Below are 22,567 nucleotides of genomic sequence, written 5' to 3' on the forward strand. Positions count from 1 at the left end.
TCTATTTTGTATTTAAGATTCACAAATGGAAATCTATGAATAGGGACAAGAGAAATAAAATTACAACATAATGATAGATTTATTTTTTATGGTAAAAAAATGCTTCTATTTTAAATAAGGATTATACAAATTATTATGATTTATAAAATATATCCTACTTATTTTATATATTTTTTAAATTATCAAATTTTATTTTTATTTTGAAAAACTTATTAAAGGTTTTAATTGTGCATAATTTTGGGGGTAGGTGGGTCAATCATTTTATTTTTACTATTAAAATATTTTATTTTTCTCGAAGCATTTTGTGAATTTTATTTTATACATAAACATTACCATTGTTTTTTATTATTATATATTTTTTGTTTTTTAAATATATATTATTACCCATAATTGATAAACACCTTTTTACTATATTCCGTTTTAATTTCCCAATTTGTAATTTTTTTAAAAAATTATTAGTTTTGAGTAAATATACTTTTTACACATTTTTGAAAAAGTAGAATATACATAAACTTAACGAGATTGGGTGATAAAAAAATGGATGATGATGAAATAATTCCAAAGAAAAAGTAACTGAAAAAAATAAGAGAAACACAACAAAAAATAATTTGTGTATTTGCTACATATGCTTATGTACCACGATTCATACCACTCAAAAGCATACTTTATTCTAAATTAAGCGAATGCATACATCCATGTTGTTTTTCTCAAAAAATACAAATTACATATAATGCTGATTATGCATGTGTACTTTGTTAATTAGAATATCCTAGATTGATTTAACCCATAGAAGAAACTACATGCAAACGTCTTACTATTACTACATATAATGTTTTTATTTTTTTTTAAACTATCTTAGTAATGAAAGAAATAAGAAAAAGGCAATTTTTTCTAATGAAGAATTTTCAGGGGAGGATAATTTAATGGAGGTATTTCAAAATTTTATTTATTACTAACATTAGTCGATATTAATCTATATAATAAAAATTAACTTTTGTTACCCTAATCAATGAAATATATTTTTTTGTGGGCATTCTATTTTTGTAGGACCACCTAGAATTGAGGGATAAATTGGCAGAAGATATCGTCACTATAAAAACTTCCCTAAAAAATAATCTTGTATGTAGTACACTAAATGAAAATGAAATATTAGCACTGTCTAATTATATGCAATTTTTTGTTTTCAAAAGTGGAGATATGGCCATAAAGCAAGGAGAAAAAGGTAACATCATAAAGGATAATATACATACCTCTTTTCATTATTTTTGCCTAATTCTCATTTGAATAAAAATAGCGAAAAACATATTAAATTTTAAGCATTCTTTTATTTCTATGCCTATTTACGTACATGTTTACATTTTTTTGAATCTCAACGATTTCCTCTTTCGAAGGTTCCTACTTCTTCATTATAAATAGCGGCAAATTCGATGTATACGTAAATGACAAAAAAGTGAAAACTTTGACCAAAGGATGCTCATTTGGAGAAGCCGCTTTAATACACAATACTCAAAGAAGTGCTACTATAAAAGCAGGAACGAATGGAACATTATGGGGTGTGCAAAGAAGTACATTCAGAGCAACATTAAAACAATTATCAAATAGAAATTTTAATGAAAATAGAAGTTTCATTGATTCTGTATCTGTTTTTGATATGCTAACAGAAGCACAAAAAAATATGATAACCAATGCATGTGTTATACAAAATTTTAAACCCGGAGAAACAATAGTTAAGCAAGGGGATTATGGAGATGTTCTATACATTCTGAAAGACGGAAAAGCAACTGTATATATTAATGATGAAGAAATCAGAGTTCTAGAAAAGGTAATTTGCAATTGAAGTAACTAAAAAAGGGAAACTATTTTTTTTTTATTCCTCGGCATGCAATTAGCATTTCCTAATAATATAATCTCGATTGTTTCTTTTCAGGGATCATACTTCGGAGAGAGAGCTCTTCTGTACGATGAACCGCGAAGCGCTACAATTATCGCTAAGGAAGTGACATCTTGTGCATCTATTTGTCGAAAATTGTTAAATGTGGTTCTGGGAAATTTACAAGTAGTATTGTTTCGTAACATCATGACAGAGGCTCTTCAACAGAGTGAAATATTTAAACAAATAAGTCCCGATCAATTAAATGATTTAGCTGATACAGCTATAGTTAGAGATTATCCAGCAAACTATAATATATTACATAAAGATAAGATAAAAAGTGTAAAATATATAATAGTATTAGAAGGTAAAGTAGAGTTATTTCTTGATGATGAATCGATTGGAATATTGACAAGAGGCATGTCATTTGGAGATCAATATGTACTTAATCAAAAACAAAAATTTAAGCATACATTAAAATCGTTAGAGGTATGCAAAATAGCATTAATTACAGAATCATGCTTAGCCGATTGCTTAGGAAATAATAATATAGATGCATCTATAGATTATAATAACAAAAAAAGTATTATAAAAAAAATGTATATTTTTCGATATTTAACTGATAAACAGTGTAATTTACTTATCGAAGCATTTAAAACAACTCGATATGAAGAAGGCGACTATGTTATACAAGAAGGTGAAGTAGGGTCAAGATTTTATATAATAAAAACTGGAGAAGTAGAAATAGTAAAAAATAATAAAAGACTAAGAACATTAGGGAAAAATGATTATTTTGGCGAAAGAGCGTTAATTTATGATGAACCAAGAACGGCATCAGTTATAAGTACTGTAAACAATTTAGAATGTTGGTATGTTGATAAATCAGTTTTTTTACAAATTATTGAAGGGCCCATGTTAGCACATTTGGAAGAAAGAATTAAAATGCAAGATACTAAAGTAGAAATGTCAGAATTATTAACAGAAAGAATTATAGGTAGAGGTACATTTGGTATTGTTAAGCTAGTTTTACATGAACCCACAAAAATTAGATATGCATTAAAATGTGTTAGTAAAAAAAGTATTATAGAATTAAACCAACAAAATAATATTAAATTAGAAAGAGAAATTACTGCTGAAAATGACCATCCATTCATTATTAGGTTAGTAAGAACATTCAAAGATTCTAAATATTTTTATTTTTTAACGGAGTTAGTTACTGGAGGAGAACTTTATGATGCTATTAGAAAGTTAGGTTTATTATCAAGATCACAAGCACAGTTTTATTTAGGCTCTATTATATTAGCAATCGAATATTTGCATGAAAGAAATATAGTCTATCGAGATCTAAAACCTGAAAACATCTTATTAGATAAGCAAGGATATGTCAAATTAATCGATTTTGGTTGTGCAAAAAAAATACATGGAAGATCATATACATTAGTAGGAACACCACATTATATGGCACCTGAGGTTATATTAGGAAAAGGATATGGATGCACCGTTGATATATGGGCATTAGGTGTTTGCTTATATGAATTTATATGTGGCCCATTACCCTTCGGTAATGATCAAGAGGATCAATTAGAAATATTTAGAGACATATTAACAGGGCAATTAACTTTCCCAGATTATGTTACTGATACTGATAGTATTAATTTAATTAAAAGATTATTATGTAGATTGCCTCAAGGAAGAATTGGATGCTCAATAAATGGATTCAAAGATATTAAAGAAAATCCATTTTTTTCCGATTTTGATTGGGATCGATTAGCTGGGCGTTCGCTTGAACCTCCTCTCATTTCGAAAAGTGAAACTTATGCAGAGGATATCGATGTTAAGCAAATCGAACAAGAAGAAGAAGATAATGCAAATGCCGAAATTGATGATGAAAATTGGGATATAGATTTTTAATTAGGGAAAAATGATAAAAAGAGAAGCAAAAAAATACTGGATCCATATAATTGCACGTTGCAATTAGATCATGGATTATATAACAAATGCATAATCCGATATTTTTTACCTATATAAATATATATTTTTATTCAAAAACCTTATATCATTCACAATTTATCATGTTCTTTCATTCTTGTTTTATATATTTAAAAAATATTCATAACATATTTCCCTATTCTCACATTTTTTCTCGGGTTTTTTTGTCTTTTTTTTGAACAGTTGTTATATGTTATGAAAAAAAAATCCACATTTATAATAATTTTTTCAAAGTTCATTTTGTGTGTACCATTTCTATGATTTTTTTTTGAAACCATTTTGGTTACCGCATAACTTATAGAAACGCCTTGAAAAAAATAGTAAGGCGCAAATATATATATTACGCATATGTATATATATAGGATTATATTTTCCATGAAAAACACATTAACTCCATTGAAATAAAAATAATGGCACTATTCTTTACTTACAAATATTGTTTTTACTTTTGTTGAAAATATAAAAAAACAAAAAAAATATAAGAAAATATTCGATAATAGAAAAATGGATAAATAAAACAAACGAAGTATCATATGGAATATATGTTGATAGTAGGTAGTGGAAAATGCAAAAATCAGTAAATCACAAAAAAGAAGAATCGATTCAAGTGAGACCTCGGAATGGAACAGGGGCTAAATTCGAATCGACTGCAATTGGTTCAGAAGAGTTGAAGTCAAAATAAGTAACAAAATCAGACTTATTAGGAATCTCATCTAAGCATGTTTGTCCTAATAATCCTAATCTAAACATGTCTATAAAAAATTTACACCCACCATTAATATCTAAATATTTATAATTTCTACATAAATTTAATTTTGTTGAAATAACATTACTAACAAATCTTATATCGTTCGTAGGGTTATCTAAACCAATCATTTTGACATAATTATAATTCTTATTTTTGTTTAAAGTAAATAATATATAATCCCCGACATACATATCATTATATTTATAATCTAATACATTCCCAATTGCACTTAGTTTTAATGAAATTTCTTTATCTGCCATTTTGGGTAAATATATACCTGGTGTATCTATAAAATATAATAATGGGTTATTTGATACTTTATATTGTTCTATTAATTTAGTAGTACCTGCCAATACATTTGTTTTAACTTTTTTCCTATTAACTTCATATGCTATCTTATTATTTTTATATCCATATTTTCCTAAATTGTATGTAATTTCTTTAAATGAATTTATAATACTTGACTTTCCTACGTTTGGTAAGCCAATAAGCATACAAAACAAACCAAAGGCTTTAAATTTCGGTTTAATCTCTTTACATATATCTCTTATTTTTGATATGTTTTTATTATATTTTGATGATGTTAGTAAACAAATCGAATTTGTTTTCTCTTCTATTAATTTTTGAGCCTTTAATGCGAGTTCCTTTGATATTAAATCGACTTTATTTAATAGTATAATATTTTTTTTTGTATTTTTATATTTTTTTAAATTATCTGTAATAAAATAATTGGTACTAGTAAAGGGAACTCTTGCATCTCTTACCTCAATTATTACATCACATATATCAAGTTTATTTTTTATTTTTATAGATGATTTGTGCATATAGTTAGGAAAGCATGTAATATTTTCATCAAATGTGAACTCATCTCTGCAGACAAAATCAGGATATATATTTTTCTTCCGTCCTTCTACAATTATATTTCTTTGTGTGCATCTACTTTGCCCCTTATCACCACCTTCAATATTTGTGCATCCATTATTATTCCTAAGCTTATCTATATTCTTCCGTAAAAATATATCACTTAGGTTTGGCCCCAATTCCCTCTTCCACACACTTATAGCGGAGGCCCCCTTGTCATCGCCTTTGCTCATGTTACTAGATCAATGAACACCTAATGCATGTACTTATATATGCATATATGTTTATGTGTGTAATTAAGTGTCAATATACTTATTTATAGGCCCTTTTTTTCTACTACAATATTTCAAAGTAATATATACCATTATGCCCTTCTACATATGCATACTTGCGATGTTTGCTTTTTAATCCTACAATACCACATGAATTATTTCAATACGAAGCTATCTCATATATTTTTTTAAATTTTATTTAATAAATCAGGAAAACAAAAATGAAGGAAAAAAAATAACACCACTATATTTTTTATTCCTACATTTTTTTTGTATATTTTCATCATAAATAATAGTGATTCTTTGTTTATTTTTAAAGCGATTTAATTTTAATTTTATAAAACGAATTGCACGACGTTACTCGGCATATGTAAATTTATTAAAAAAATTGGAGCTGTAAATTTTTAAAGCTCCACGAAAAAAAAGAAAAAACAAGTGTAATCATTTGTTTTGGTAAAAATTATGTAAAAATATATTTTTTTATCAAATATAATTACAAATAGTGAAATATAATGTATTGATATTCGAATTGTATATCCATATATTATTTAACTAATTTTGGATATATGTAATAAATTAGGGGGAAAGTACGTTTATTATTTATACATATGTATGACTAGTTATATAGTTATTTATTTTCGATTATGAGACATCGGGGAAGCATAATAGTAGTACCTGTTTGTAATCCTAAACCTACAAATTAAAAGTGAAAAAAGAATTTATGAAGAGCATATTTTCCTGATTAGGTACACTGCAATGTGTCATCAAGAAAGTTAATAAAAATAAACATTATATAAAAAGAGAGAAATAAAATGGTGTTCCAACATTTGATATTAAGAAAGATTGAAAAGGCGTTATGCTGTAATATTAATAAGCATTGGCATTGTGTATATGTAAAGAGAAAAACAAATCAAGCAAATTCTATTGCTACTCCCTTATTACCTGTTGCTGATAGAAGAAAATGCACAATCGGCTTCTTTTATATTTGGTCGCTTCTTTAAATCTCTAAATAATTTAAGAACAATCGGTTTCACATTACAACTATTACGAATATAGTCCAATGCAATTGCGAAAATTATATTGCTGCTTAATTCATGAGATTTACTATTTTTCAAAATTTTGAAAATATTGTTATTAATAAGGATACTGTTTTTGTTAGAATATTTTAACGAACAAAGATAAATGTATATTAAGTTTTCATTAATCTGGCTAGTCAGACTACTATTCAATTTGTAATATATATATGTACAAACATAATTTACATACTCAATAATTCCTAAAATTTCATTTTCATTCAAAAAGGGAGAGGCATGATCCTCATCTATTTTAGTATGGCAATTTTCTTCGGCATTTACATTTCCTTTCAATGGCACAATTATTTTCTGACCAAGGAAATCACAAAATGAATCTTCACATAAGTCTATGCATGTTAGCTTATTTTGTAATCGGTCCAAGATAATTGAACCGTATTTAAGAGAATAAGCATATAAATATAATTTTTTAATAATACTACGACTATAATTAAAAATAAGTTCCAATTCTTTTATTTGAACATCTTTTTCCTTTTTGTTAAAAAATATAAATAATATATGTGTGTATATGTGAATAAGAAAGTCTTTTATTCTTTTTCGCTCTCTAAGCATATAATCATCATATGTATTACTTTTATATAAATAAAACATAAGTATGTCTACTACAAATTTATTATATACATTTAGCATTATCGTATATTTGCTTGTGTTATATATGACCCTATTATTTATGTAATACCTTTTTTTTATATAACTAAAAATATTACTTAATCGTTTCTCATATATTTTTATATTATCACTATTGTAAGGATGAAATTCCATTGTACCATCGCTACCATCTATATTACATATTTTATCCTTATCATTGTAAAATAAAAAATTTTTATACAATTCATTATATATATGTGTGAAATTAACTAATAATTGGTTGTCTTCAAACAGTTGTGAAAAAAAAGAATGAACTAAGTTAGCTTGGCTTTCATCATATATTGGGCATGTGTTATATAATAATGTTATAACATTATTAACATTTAAATAATAAATTTTTTTTTTTAAAACTTGTACTAGTAGATCATTTACGTTTTTTAAAATATTCATATCTTTTTCTATTATATTTATGTCGTTTTTTTTCACTTTTTCTGTTTTTTTTATTTCTAGTAGATTATCATAATAACATTCCCATTCATTCATTAATTTATTAAATTGAATAATTCGATCGTTTTTCGTATAATTTTTTCCCTCTTCTATATTTTTTATACTACTCAATTCAAGATATTTAGACATAATGTTACTTTCTTTCTGTTCAGATTTATATTCTAAAGGGTTACTTAAAAGTTCTTTTACATATTTATCAGCAAGAGTTCCATGATATAACGGTATTTTACCACCACTATTGCATTCATTATAGTCAACCTCATCATTAAGTAAATCCTGCTTTTTCATTTTTCTCTTTAACATTCGATTAATATAAATGTACAAATATATAACGTGCCTTATGTTAATATTTTCAAATTCATTTTCTTTTAAAATGTCCAAAAAAAGACAAAAGTAATTATTGTTATTTTTAGAGCAATATGTGAGAATATTATTAATTTCACTATGGTTGTATGTCTCCAAATTATTTACTATTAATGTAAACATAAAATGAACTAAATTGTGATCACACATTCTTATAATCATCCTAAAAAAATTATAGTTTATTTTATTATATTTTAATAACTCTTCATTAATTACATGCTTAAATAAAGATCTATCTTCATGAGATATATGTTTTTTATTTTTAAATAAAATATCGTAAATATTAAATAAATAATTATTGACTACAACCAAATATTCCTTGTTCTCTGACCGATCCTGAAGACGAAATTTTTTTTTACTTTCAACGATCTCATCGTGGTTTTGAGTATCATAAGGGGGAGTAATCGAATTAGAACTGTTCCCTTTAGTATTATCTTCAAAATAAAGAGGAATTCTATCCCTTTTGCGAGTTGCTAAGTATTCTTCCCTGATCATATTATAAAAATACTTATGCATATAATTAACCATATGCTGAAATTTTTTGGAAATAAAATTAAAATTATGTATAGAGCTAAATAAATAAAATTTATTTAATACGTTTAATGATTTGTAATTATTAAGCACACGCTCACATAATAGAATTACAAATTCTCTATTAACACAGTTTATAGTTGATAGAAGATATGCATAAGAAAGGAATAAATCTGTATTTATTATGTTTATGCTGATATTTTTATTTTTAAGTAAATTAACAATAAATGTTGTTAGTTCTAATTTTCTTTTAATATCAATCATTAAATTTGACTCTATTATTATTTTAAAAATTATTATTATATGTTTCAGCCATAAATATTTAATATCGTCTAAATTGGTAACAATATGTGTATAGTTCAATTCATTGTTTATAAGATTGTTCGACTTGCTTTCATTTTTTTTATCATTTAGATAGTTACTACACGCTATTATATTTGTTTTATTCCCCCCATTTTTTAAATTTTTAATATTATATTGGCTCTTATTTCTGTGAAATAATCTAGCGCAGTGTTTCAGCAAATTTAAAGAAGCATTGCTATAATGTTTGCATGTTAATACTATATTGTCATTATATACAGATTGGTTATGCTCATCAAAAGTATTAAAATATGAGTTACTCGTTAACCTTTCGGTAAAATTAGCATTGCCACTACGAAAATTAGTAGCAATGGATTTTAAGTAACTATCCCCATATTCAGAATTAATATATTTTTTATTTCCATGCACTATAATATTTAATATGGCGTTTACCTTATTATTTATTTCTCTTTCTAAAACTATATATGACAATTTATGCAAATTCATATTTCTCTATATACAATCTTCAGCAGCATCATGCTATGGATACTGACTATCTCAACAATTGTTTTTTTCTCTCATTCCATAGCAATTCATTTAAGGTTTAATTAAAAAGTTATACTCTCCTATCATATTAAATATATAATTATATTTATACCTTATACTTTTTTTTATATGTATATTATTTTTCTCTTAAATATCGACATTCATTGTGATATAGAAAGAGATTTGCTACGTGCATATACACATATTAATTTACAACGTCATTTTTGTTTTCAGCTTTTGGCTTGTTTTATTTTATATTTGATTAAGAAAGAAATTTCTCAACAAATGAGGAAACATAAATCACATCATGCTATATTTAATTATCAGATTTAATATTGGTATATATATAAAACGGAAAAAATATTTGCAGGCATTGTGTACCATTTTAACGGGTTATTTCGACTTTTATATTTATATATTTCATTTTAATTCCATTTGATTTTTAGCTTCCCATTTTTTTTAAATTAATTTATTAAATGGAAAGAACGAGGGCAAAAACCCACTACCATGCTTCCATATGAAAATAACTAAGAGAGGACAAAACTTTTTATGATAAACCAAGCAACCATTTTAATAAAATTTAATAGTAGATACTCGAATAATAATATATCATATATGAGACTATAAATTGCGAGACATTACATATACAATAATCCTCTTAACATTTCCCAAATTAAAGTAAAAAATTAAAATTAAAATGTTTAGTTTTTATAAAAACGTTAAAATAAAAAGAATAGAATAAACATAGCATATATAACTAATTATACTGCTATAATGCTACATTCATTGTATTGATATATATTATGATAAACATTTTTTTCATGAAAAATATTAATATAAATTTGTTTAAAAAAAAACAAAATTTAATATTATGTATATATATATGCAACATGTTAAATATAATGAATTATGAATATACAAAAAAGTTGAAAGAAACAAATATAAACAATGTATAAAAATATTAATAATACATTTCCAAAATTTTTTTTTAAACATAAAAAAAAATATTTTACAAACAGCCAAAAAAAATTATAAAGATTCATAATTTTTTAAAAATATGCCTATAAAGCATACGCATATAAATTTATGAATATAAATATATATGTATATGATTATTTTTTTTTAATTAAAACAAGAAAAAAAACAAATCATTTTTTTTTCTAAAAAAACAATATTGATTCCAAGAAATTTTTTAATATGGCATAGCTATATGAAAATGAAATCATAAGTGCTCGTACCTATGTTACTTTCATCTTCGGTTTTTTCAATTTTATAATTATATATTAGGAAGGAATATTTCCTCTCTTTTTCTGCATAAGCTTTTCCTACTGGAAAAATTCTTATACTATACAACAAGCTTCGTCTTATTATTCATCTTCCTCATCGGCAAGATCTTCTGGATATTCATTATCATTGGTGTCATCATCATTGACGGAATCAAAAGATTGATTATCATTTTTTCCATTATTTGAATTTTTAATATTAGTTGCCATGCTATCTAAATCTATTTTGGCTGAGCTACCATTTGAGTTTCCAGATTCAGAATATAAACCATTTACCATTTTATCAAGATCATCTTTTGAAAATAAAACGGTATTTTTGTTTAAACCACCGCTACTCAAATGTTTTATGTAATCGTCATTGATTGGTTTATTGCTTGCTTTTTCTTTTTTTTCTTTGTTTTCTTTTTCCTCTTTTTCTATACGTTTTTGTTCTACAAGAATGTTATATGCATTTTTTCTTTTATAATAGCTCAATTTTTGTAATTGTTTCATTTCTGGAGATACACCACTTGCATTTCCATTTTCCAAATCATCGGGGTGGACGTAAAGACTTTTACCATTTGTTTTTTTTAAAAAGTTAATTAAATCTTCTTTTTGATCATATACAGATGTAAAGACATATTTATCACCAATCAATTGTGGTGCTTGATGATAATAGTTTGAGGGGATACCCGAATATGAGCTTTTAATTTGTTTGTAAGCATCGTAAAAATTCTCGTCCTCTTGGTCTTCTTCTTTTTTCTCGGATTTTTTTTGTTTTAAGTAGTCAAGAGTTTTGCCGTCATAACTCATATGATATTGACCAAATTTATTTAAGAAAGCAGTTAATTGTTCATTTTCAACAGTAGATCCTTCATTTACTGAGAATTCTTTATCTTCATTAGCATATGGTGATAAGTCATAGAATGCTTTATCTGGTCCAGCTAATTTTGTTAATTCTTCTTCTGTTAAATCACTATAATCAAGGACATCATCTTCAAGTAATTTTTTAAGATTTTTTACACTAAATTCTTTCATATTTAGTTCCTCATTTTCATCATCATCATTATTATTTTTATTATTGTTTTTTCCATCATTATCACTATCATCCAAAATAACATATTTATCTAATATATTTTTTAGAACAGCTTTATAAAAGTCGCTATTTTCAAATTTTGTCATCAATCCATTTATTTTTGATTGCTCAAATGGGTATCTTCTTAAATTTGTTTTCGTGGGGCTTGATTTTTTTTTATATTTTTTACTTTTGTGGGTGGCTTTTTTACTAGTTTCAGTTCCATTTGTTTTTGAAGTGCTAGAGTTGGCATTATCGGGTTTTAAAAGTTCATTTTTCATTAAGCTTGGGGCACTATTTTTTTGTTTATTATTTGTGGAAGATGAGACTATTAATTCTTCTTCACTACCGTCAGTTTCAGGAGATTCTATTTCTTGAGTAGGTTTCTCATTAGATACAGCATCATTTTCAGCATCACTAAATTCACTTCCACTATCAGTTGCATCAGAATCGCTATCACTAAATTCACTTCCACTATCAGTTACACTAGAATCGCTATCACTAAATCCATGTCCACTATCAGTTACACTAGAATCGCTATCACTAAATTCATTTTCACTATCAATTTCACTAGAATCGGTTTCACTATCTATTTTAATGTCAGCATTACTTATAGCGTTTTCATCATTCGAAGTTTGGCCATTTCCATTGGAATTAGACATTTTAAACAATTCGTATTGACTTTCTTTGCTAGTACCTTCACCAGGATCTTCATTATCTTCTACAATGTCATTCTTAGCATTTAATGCATTTTCGTTATTTTTGGCTATGATATCATAATCATTGTTATCTTCATCATCATCTGGTACATTAAATAGATTTGGTAAATTTAAACCAGGGAAATTAGCGTTTTGGGTAAGCTCGGGAATATTCATAGCTATATCGTCATCTTGAGACATATTTTTTAAAAGTTGGATAAATGCATCTTTACCTTCCATATTTCCGTCCATATATTTTTTTGATAAATCATCAATATTTATTCCACGTTCTTTTAATGCATTTTCGATATTTTTTTTTAAATTTTCTAATTGTTCTTGATTATCTTGTGATATATTAATAGTGGTATTATCATTTACTTCATCATTTTGGGAATTAGTTGAATCATTAGCATTATTTAATCCATTAAAAATATTGCTCATCATAACTTTATACATATCTTTTCCGTTATTACCATTGTCATTTTTTTCATTTTCAATAAGAGAATCAAGTATAGATTTTATTTTATCACCATTCGCTAATTTATCGAAAGATAATTCTATAGGAGCTTGTTCAGCATTATTTCCCATTTCCATAGAATTACCATTTTCTTCGTTTAATGCATCACCATCTTGATTATTATTTTCTTCACTGTTATTTGTGTCATCATTATCGCTTGTTTTATCGTCGTTTTCATTTGGGGTTATTGATTCGTCATTATTATCATCTTTTCCTTTATTAATAGTTGATTTTATATTTAATGAGCAATTTTTATTTGACCCACTCACACTAACATAATTAATTAAAGCGATAATAGCTAAAATTTTGACGGTTAATAATTTCATTTTGTCTTTATTATTCTAACTTATATATATTTTTTTTTTTTTGGATATTATTCAATATTGTGTACGTGGACTTGATATAAATATATACGTGTCACATAAACAAAATTGAGTATTATAAAAAAAATGACATATATAATGTGTTCATTTTATACACATAACACATAATTATATATGTTACTTTTACTCGCTTGTTTGACTAAGATACAAAACGGTAAATGCTTCTTAGTATTAAATACAAATAATGTGTATTTTTTATGTAAATAAATTAAAATAAGCTTTCTTATTTTATCTATTTTCTCTCGTTTTTTTATATTTATGTTTATTTGAAAAGTATGTCGTACTGCTTAGTATATAAATATATAAACTTACACGCAAAAATAAAATCAAAATCTTAAAAAAATAAAAATAAATTAAAAATGCTAAAAAAATTGATACTGATCAATCCATAGCATCAATAGAGTATAAGTATAATAAAATCTAAAAATCAGTATAAAATCTTAAATATAAATATTAAAAATTTGTTTTTAAAATACTAAATAAATATATCAAGGAAGGAGTTCATTATATATATAACATATAAAAAAACATTCTATGTAAATATTATATCTATATAATTGAATATAATAAACTTATAACATAAAATACTAAATATAAGATAATGTTACTAATTTATAAAAATCATAATTAAATGAATAACAATATAGTATATATATTATAAATAATTATATATTTAAATAAGGATTAAATATATCAAAATAATTATAATATATAATTGGCTATTTATAAAATATATAAATAATATAAATTTTCTTTAAATAATGACAATCTATAAATTTATAGATAAATAAAAAACACAAAAATTCTTATTTCAATATTAATTTTTTTTTAGCTATAAAAAAAAAAATAATTGGAATATTAAATTTACTATATAAATTATAGATATTAATTAAAAAAAAAAACAATGTTAAATTATATATCGCTATTTATTTATTATAAACACACAATATTATATTATAATTGTATTTACTTTAGATATTTGAATTATAAATCATTCTATATAAAATAAAAAGAAAAATCGGATACAAGTAGCTTTATGCAATAAAAATGGTTAATTAATGATAATATATAAATAGGAACTTATTTTATGTAATTAATAACCCAGCTTTTTATTTTTTAAGCTCGTCATACAAAAAACATAAACATAAATATTAGGCATAACGCAAATTAATATAATTATAAAATAGTACAATTATATATTGTATTTATTTTTATATATAAAAAAATCTCTAGTTTATTTTATATAATAATAATTAATTTTTAGCACTTAAAAAAAGTTAAGAATGATATATATTATATCCATTATTAATGGGTATTTACCTAATATTATATAAGAAAATTAATTTATAAAAAGCTGATTAACCTAACCAATGGCTCATTGAAGTGATCTAAAAAAAATAATTTTTATAAAAAAAAAATAAAGAACAGATATAAAGCACGGAAAAAAAGCACGAACTAAAATTTTATATATATTAACTGAGGATTATAAGTTACTTTTAACACCAAAAATTTATATATAAAAATATTTGTTTTTTCTAGATCGACAAAAATAACTTTTATGGGTTTACGTAAATATATTGAAAATTTGTCGATTATATATTTTTATAATTAGATAATATAATAACCTGTTTAGTTGTGCTCTTAAACAACTAATTTGATATGTCCTTTTTTAGTGCTTTTTACCCTCGAGGGCTAATGCTAATTCAAATTTATTCAAAAAATATTTATATATATTACAGTAGAAATTAATTTTTTTACATATATATATTAGTACATAATATAATGTTTAAATTATAATATCACATAATATGTGCTAAACTATATATACAAAGCATTATTATTTTTATTAGCTTATCCATCTTAACATTTTCTCTAAATTTATGATATATCTAAGTTACCCATAAAATATTATGATAAAAAATGCAATAATTCTAATTCGAAACAAATGTATTAAATACCTTATGAGCAATGCAAAGCATATGATTTTTTTCAACCTCAATATTTGGTATTGTTTGTTAAAAAATAATAAATAATATAACTAAAGTCTAAATAAATAACTATAGTGATAATAATACACTTTAAATTGGTGTATAAACAAATTAGTTCTCAAAAAATGAAAAAGTTATTAATGCCTAGTTGTAATAAAATTAGAACAGGTTATTCAAAAGAATTATTTCAATAGAAAAATCTATTGCATTAATATTATTAATAACTATATTATTTAAAAGGGTGAAATAATTTAGAAAAAAAATTTTTTTGAAACTATCATAAAATGTAAAACACTTAAAATCCTAGAAAACTATATCGCAGATTAAATATAAACCATTTTCATTGCATATATTTATTTATTGTAATATGATTCAATTATTTGATCTCTAACACATTTGGTATATAAGTCATATTATTTAAATCTTATTAAAATGACATAACGCAGTGGTAACACAAGTACATATATAAATATAAGGGTTTTACATAAGTTATGAACTAAAAAAAGTTTATACACAATATTTTTGATTTCCTTTGGGCATGCAATAAATAATATGTAAAATTAAAATGAGAGATATAATTGTTTCAAATTATAACTAAAGATTAAGGAAACCATTTTAAATATTATCATATAAAAAGTATGGTTACCCATATTTTTAAAATATGAATATTGCTCATTACAATTACTATTTCTATTTTTGTATATAAATATATTTACCCATATGTATTGTTATAATACTTAATAATTTTACAACTCATTTTCTTTCTTTTAAAATTCATTTAAGTTCATATGCATTTATATGTTTTCTCTTTTTTCATGGAGTGTGGAGAAAACATGAAAATTTTTCACACCTCTATTTCTTTTTCTGCATGTCTGCACCTTGTGCATCATCGATAAAAGAATAGAAAATAAAGTAATGAAAAAATGTCATTTAAATGTATCATTTACATATTTATTAGCTGAATGAAATAATAGTACTGTTGTAAACATCCAAAAATAAAATATCCTTAATATGTTAAAACAAAAAAAAATGTAAATAATAGTACAATAATAATAACACCGGTTATAATAGACTGTACCACCAAAAATATATTAAAAAAGTGATTAATAAAACATGTTTTAAACGCGGAATAGGAATTCTAAATTTTTAGTTCGGAAAATATTTTGTCTAAAAAATAATATAATGAATAAAAGATGTGAAAATGACATATTATATAAAATATAGAAACAATTATATTTTAAAATATATTAAAATAAAAATAATAAATACGTATAATAATATAATTTATAACGTCGAAAAAAAATAATAAAATAAATAGACACATAGCACCATAATAACATCATGATAAATAAATAATATGGTTTCAAAACAACTCTATTAATGTATGTATGCATATGTATATATGCAATAAATTGATATGTAGATATTTTTTAAAAATCATAATTATATTATAATTTAATTGGAAACAGTATACATGATTACTATTATTATTTGTTTATTTATTATTATATTTTTTACCCTTTTAAGCATATATTCGCCCGCCCGTTTATGCGATTTATAACTTGTAAAATTTTGATACTGAAAAAAATAGTGCACATATTTTTTTACTATCTCTATATAACTAAAAAAAATAAACAAAATACGCACGTCAATAAATCCTAATTTTCATATAATTAGGCATTGAATTGTAGTGTTTTTTTATTGAACATTTATATATATTTAAAAAATATATCACAGATGCACACATATATCCACACACGTTTTTAACAACCATATATTTCTATTAGTTATAATGCATATTATTATATATACATCGAATAAATATGACGAATTGGAAAAATAATCATTCCATATATAATGAGGGAGGAGAAATTAATGCCTCTATGAACCCTCCCAAGGAGAATAAATCATATATAGATTCCAATAAAAAAGAAAAAAAATCTATTTTAGAAAAATATTTTGGATTTTTAAACAATAATATGAATCCTAATAAAGAAGTAGACAAAATAGATAATGATATCAACACCAATTTAAACCATTCCAATGAAAGTGATTGCAAAGGTACAAACGAATCTATTTTTTACGAAATAAAAAGTTCAAGAGAATTTATAAAGGGAAGTTTATTAAATTTTGGAAGTTATAGTGAAAATATAGTATCATCAAAAATGTCATTTTATTCTATATATGAATATACAGATGATAATGAAGATAGCGATTGTAAAATCGAAGACAATGAACAAGAAAATGCAACCATATTAATGAAAAATGAATCGTATACATCACTTCCTAATAAAGAAATATTACCAGAATATAAGGATAATAATGATTATATGCATATATACGACACAGATAACATCTATAGTGATGAAAAAAGTGACAATAATATATCAGATGATAATATCAATGACGATAAAACAAATGATGAATCTATAACGAAAGAAATTGCCAAACGCAAAAAAATACCACACAATAATGCTGAAGAAAAGAAAAAACATAAATGGCTAGAGAAAAAACTATTAAAAAAAAAATATAATTTAATATGTAGGCACAAAATAAAGAACGAAATATCAAAGTTCCAATATCTTGGAATTATTTCAATTTTAAATAAAAAATATGCATATATAATAGTAAATAAAAAAATTATATTTAAGAACAAAACAAACAATAAAAACGAAACAATTTTTAAAAGAAAAACAATAAACAAGAATAGCTACCCTAAAAAGTATAACATATTTTATGATTTTTCAAAAAAGAAGTCTTATAATGTACTAAAAAAGTATAAGATAAATAGGCAGTATTTTTTTACATATTTACATTTTTCTATGCTCCAAAAATCTTATAAAAAAAAAACTGTTACATATAAAAGGGTAGACAAACCAATTTTGAATGAACCTGAAAGTGTAATCATTTCAAAAAATGAGCAACATAATGAAATTGACACATATAATAATAATTTTGATATTTTATGCACAAGTCATCATTCTATACAAAACGAGATAAAGACACAAGAAAAATCACCTTCAATTTTGGAGAACACAATTAGCAAAATAATAAATGAAGAATATGAGGATAAAAATTCTCCAAAGAACTTTCTGGAAAATAATAACAAAGACGGAAATAAAAAATCGAAGAAAAAAAAAAAAAAAAAGAAGGCAAAGAAAAATTGCAACGTTGTTTCCGGAAAAGAAAAAATATTTTTTGAAGCGACAAAAAAAATCAGCGATAATGAGAATATAAATGATACAAGCAAACAAAAGGTGAATAATAAAAAGAAAAGAAAAAATAAGAAAAAAAGAAATAAGAAAAATAAAAATAGTAACAATAAACAAATTATTGCATCCCCTATTTTTGGTAATAAAGAACAATATAACCTTGAGTTGTCGAACAATTCTAATGATTTGGAATGTTCTATTAATTGTGATCAGGAAGAAAAAACTATTAATAATAATTCAAAAGATTCATATTGCTCACAACAAAATATCATTCCACCTAGTAAAGATGAAAATGACACTGATTTTATAAAAAACATATATAGCTCTGAGAAGGCCAACTCGAATATTAGTCTTAATATGGTTAATATAAATAAATGCAATATTTCACGTGATGGATATCCAACAAGTGATGAAGATATGGATATTTTCACAAATAATGATATGTTTGATTCTAAAAGCGATAATTATAAAGTAAAAAATACCAGCCAGGATAATAATATTATTGGAATAACAAACGTAAAAAATAGCCAGTATGTATATAATGAACAATTATATAAAACTGTAGACCATAATATTAACGAAAAATATAGTGATAACAAATACAGTATTGATGGATATGAAAATAGATGTTATGAACATTACAATAAAAATAATTTAGAAACAAACAAAAAGAGGAATTTAGTGATATACTCAGAAATATATAAAAATAATGAAAAATTTGGAAAATCATTTGAAAATATATTAAAAGAAGACAGTAATTTAGTTCAAAAACCAAATAACGAAAGCTATCAGTCATTATATAATTATAAAAATATAAAACACCGTAAAGTTGTGAATTCAGAAGAGGATATCAAAAATAATTTAGAGAAAGAAATAAAAAGAACTATAGAAGAATTATTTAAAGCATTTCCTGGAAAATTTTTTTTAAATGATTTTTATGAAGAACCATCTCAAAAAACTACAATTCAATCTGAAAACATAATAATAAAAAAAAATGAGCAGAATAACCAAATAATGCACAAAAATTCTGAAAGTGGAGAAATAATCCCAACTATAGAAAATCCCCCTATAGGTCATAATGTTCAAAGTGAAATGAATACTGAATCTCAAATATGCGTAAAATTCATCGAAAAGGACAATCACCATATTATAAGAAAAACAAAAATTAAAGACAAAGTATGTGGGAAAAAAATACAAAAAGACAATAAACATAAATTTCATATGAAAGGTAAATTCCTTTTAAATGCAAAAACATGGAAAAATAATAAAAAAAATGATTATATTTCAAATTGTGAAAACATAGAAGAAAGTCATAAAAATGAAGATACTAAAAAAGTGGAAGAAAATACTATTAACATTAATAACGATAAGTTATCTGTTAATGAAATGAACGAATTAGAGGATTCTCATAAAAATGAAGGTATGGAAACAGAGGATATATTACTAAGTTCTACACTGAATGACCAAAATTTGAATAATCAAATTCCCAAAAAAAAGAAAAGCGACGTAACATTCTATATTAATATGGAGGAATGCAAGAAGGAGGACGAAGATATAATTGAAAAGTTGCCTATAACACTAGCCGAAGAAGAAAATGTTGATCCTGCTATATGCAATAACGGAACTGATGCTAATAATGATGAGAAAGCAGATAAAGATAATGCAAATGATAACAAAATCCATAATTACCATCATATGATTACAGAAATGAATGAACATAATATGTCATATAGTAACTCTGAGGAAACAATAAGACAATATAGTGATGCTTGTAATATTGATGAAATTCATAAAGAACCAGGACAAGAAAACAAAATAAACACATTAGAAAAAAAATATCAAACTGAGGAATATAATACAGAAAAAAATAAAACGACTCAATTTTATAATCATGCTGAAGTATGTGAAGTAGAAAAGTTAGAAAAAATTAATACATTCGAAGAAAATGTTGTAGTAAAAAAACTTAAAAAAAAAAAGAAAAACAAAAAAAAGAGCAATGGTTTGGAAGTATACAAAAATAGTGTCTTTGATAAATATATAATACCTCTTATTATATATATGAATGCAAAAAAACACAAAAATGAACATCATAACCATATATTAGCCAAGTTGATAGAATATTATATTACATGTATTTTAAATTTTGGAAAATTGTATCAATATATTGCTCCAATATATGATAGCCAGCATTTTATAAATAATATATATATCATGAACAAAAAATTAATATTTGTCTTTTATTTAAAATTAATAGTTAGTATGAAAAAAAAAGAAACGAAATTGAATAAAAAAACAAAAACTAGTATAGATTTAATTGATGGTTACAAAATGAAGGTTAAACAAACTGAAAATGAAAATTTAGAAATTTGTAAAGAAGTAAAGATAAATAAACAAATATGCCCAAAGAATGATATCACCCCAAAAATAGATATATCAAATAGTGTTCCAGATCAAACCCCACAAGTTGATAATAAAGCCAAGACATATCACAGGCCAGTGCCCCCTAAAGAAAATGAAAACATTAATATATCACCAAATACTAATTCAAATCAAAATAATATAAAACACAGTTTAAAAAGCAATGTAATTGATTATAACAAATCAAGCAATAATTCGATCACAAAATTTGTCAGTTACAATAATATGATAAAAAAAGAAACAACGAATAAAAATATTAGTATCAATTTAATGGATGATAGCAAAATATCAACCAAACAGAATCAGTATGCAATAAGTAAGAATTACGCAACAAATGGTAATTTATTTGACGTTAAAAATAACATTAATAGTCATATAAAAATATATAACACTTCACAAAATCATAGTATATATGATTACACATGTACAAACAACATAAATATTTTAAGTACACCTTTGTATATTCTCGATTCTTGTAATCCTAACATAAAGATATTAAACACGCATGATATGAACCGTAGAGATTTACAAAATATGAAGTGTAAGAAAAATATGCTTATGCATAATAATAAAACGATGATTCAACATGCCCAAAGCAATGAAGGAACTTATCATCCAAAAAAAAATAATATAATCAAAATGAATACATCAAAATTAACATATTTGGATGCAAATAAACTCTACAATAAGGAAATGTGCCCAAATGAGCAATTAAATAAAAATATAAAAAATGGGGTCAAGAATAATTATTTAAATAATAAAGACATAAAAAATTATAAAAATAAAGCATTAACATCTGATAGCAAATTGGTAGAAAAAATAAAATCAAAAAAAGTTTTACCCGTGTCTACTAATACAACTAAAATATATAAAAGTATTCCTAAAATTAGTTTTTTTAAAAGATTATTTTTTTCTTGCAGTTTTTTTAATGATATAGTAAATGATACAAAAAAAATAAAATGTCATAAAAATGGTGAAAATAATAAAATCCAAAACAAAATGAATGTAAAAAATACATACAAAAGGGACACCATAATAAATATCAATAAATATAATATGAAAGTAAAAAAAATTGTTTTTCATAAGAAAAGAAAAATTAACAAAATTAATAAAATTATTCAACAAACTAATAAATATTTGGAATTATTTAATTCACAAAGCTTAAGTTTATTTAACACTTTATGTAATAATAATTATTTTAATTGTCTTCCACTTAAAAACAAAAACATTGAAAGCTTTCATATATCTTTCTTAGATTCCTTACCAAATAATCATAAATCTCGAGTAAGTTATATGCAAAATACAGAAAATATATGTATATATAAAGATTTTTAGGAAAAAAATGGAA

The 22,567-nt window shown here is 23.9% G+C and overlaps 5 protein-coding genes across 5 annotated transcripts; 2 read left to right on the top strand and 3 right to left on the bottom strand.

The window, feature by feature from the left end:
* Positions 1–537: 537 nt before the first annotated feature.
* PVVCY_0800870 (cGMP-dependent protein kinase, putative) lies at positions 538–3,781 on the top strand (the record flags this gene model as incomplete). The annotated part of the gene is made up of 5 exons (XM_008626893.2): positions 538–569; positions 860–929; positions 1,048–1,222; positions 1,392–1,822; positions 1,928–3,781. The coding sequence occupies 5 exons, from the start codon at positions 538–540 to the stop codon at positions 3,779–3,781; spliced, it is 2,562 nt and encodes an 853-aa protein (XP_008625115.2).
* Positions 3,782–4,462: 681 nt separating this feature from the next.
* PVVCY_0800880 (GTP-binding protein, putative) lies at positions 4,463–5,701 on the bottom strand (the record flags this gene model as incomplete). The annotated part of the gene is made up of 1 exon (XM_037634221.1): positions 4,463–5,701. One exon carries the CDS (start codon positions 5,699–5,701, stop codon positions 4,463–4,465), a length of 1,239 nt encoding a protein of 412 aa, XP_037490356.1.
* A 671-nt stretch (positions 5,702–6,372) lies between these two features.
* On the bottom strand, positions 6,373–9,627 carry PVVCY_0800890 (conserved Plasmodium protein, unknown function; the record flags this gene model as incomplete). Its single annotated transcript, XM_037634222.1, has 2 exons — positions 6,373–6,433; positions 6,683–9,627. The coding sequence occupies 2 exons, from the start codon at positions 9,625–9,627 to the stop codon at positions 6,373–6,375; spliced, it is 3,006 nt and encodes a 1,001-aa protein (XP_037490357.1).
* A 1,406-nt stretch (positions 9,628–11,033) lies between these two features.
* Positions 11,034–13,544, bottom strand: PVVCY_0800900 (translocon component PTEX150, putative; the record flags this gene model as incomplete). The annotated part of the gene is made up of 1 exon (XM_008626895.2): positions 11,034–13,544. One exon carries the CDS (start codon positions 13,542–13,544, stop codon positions 11,034–11,036), a length of 2,511 nt encoding a protein of 836 aa, XP_008625117.2.
* A 3,868-nt stretch (positions 13,545–17,412) lies between these two features.
* PVVCY_0800910 (conserved Plasmodium protein, unknown function) lies at positions 17,413–22,554 on the top strand (the record flags this gene model as incomplete). Its single annotated transcript, XM_008626896.2, has 1 exon — positions 17,413–22,554. The coding sequence occupies one exon, from the start codon at positions 17,413–17,415 to the stop codon at positions 22,552–22,554; it is 5,142 nt and encodes a 1,713-aa protein (XP_008625118.2).
* Between the last annotated feature and the right edge of the window lie 13 nt (positions 22,555–22,567).

This window comes from Plasmodium vinckei (genome assembly GCF_900681995.1).
Source record: "Plasmodium vinckei vinckei genome assembly, chromosome: PVVCY_08".
NCBI classification, from domain to species: Eukaryota; Apicomplexa; class Aconoidasida; order Haemosporida; family Plasmodiidae; genus Plasmodium; species Plasmodium vinckei.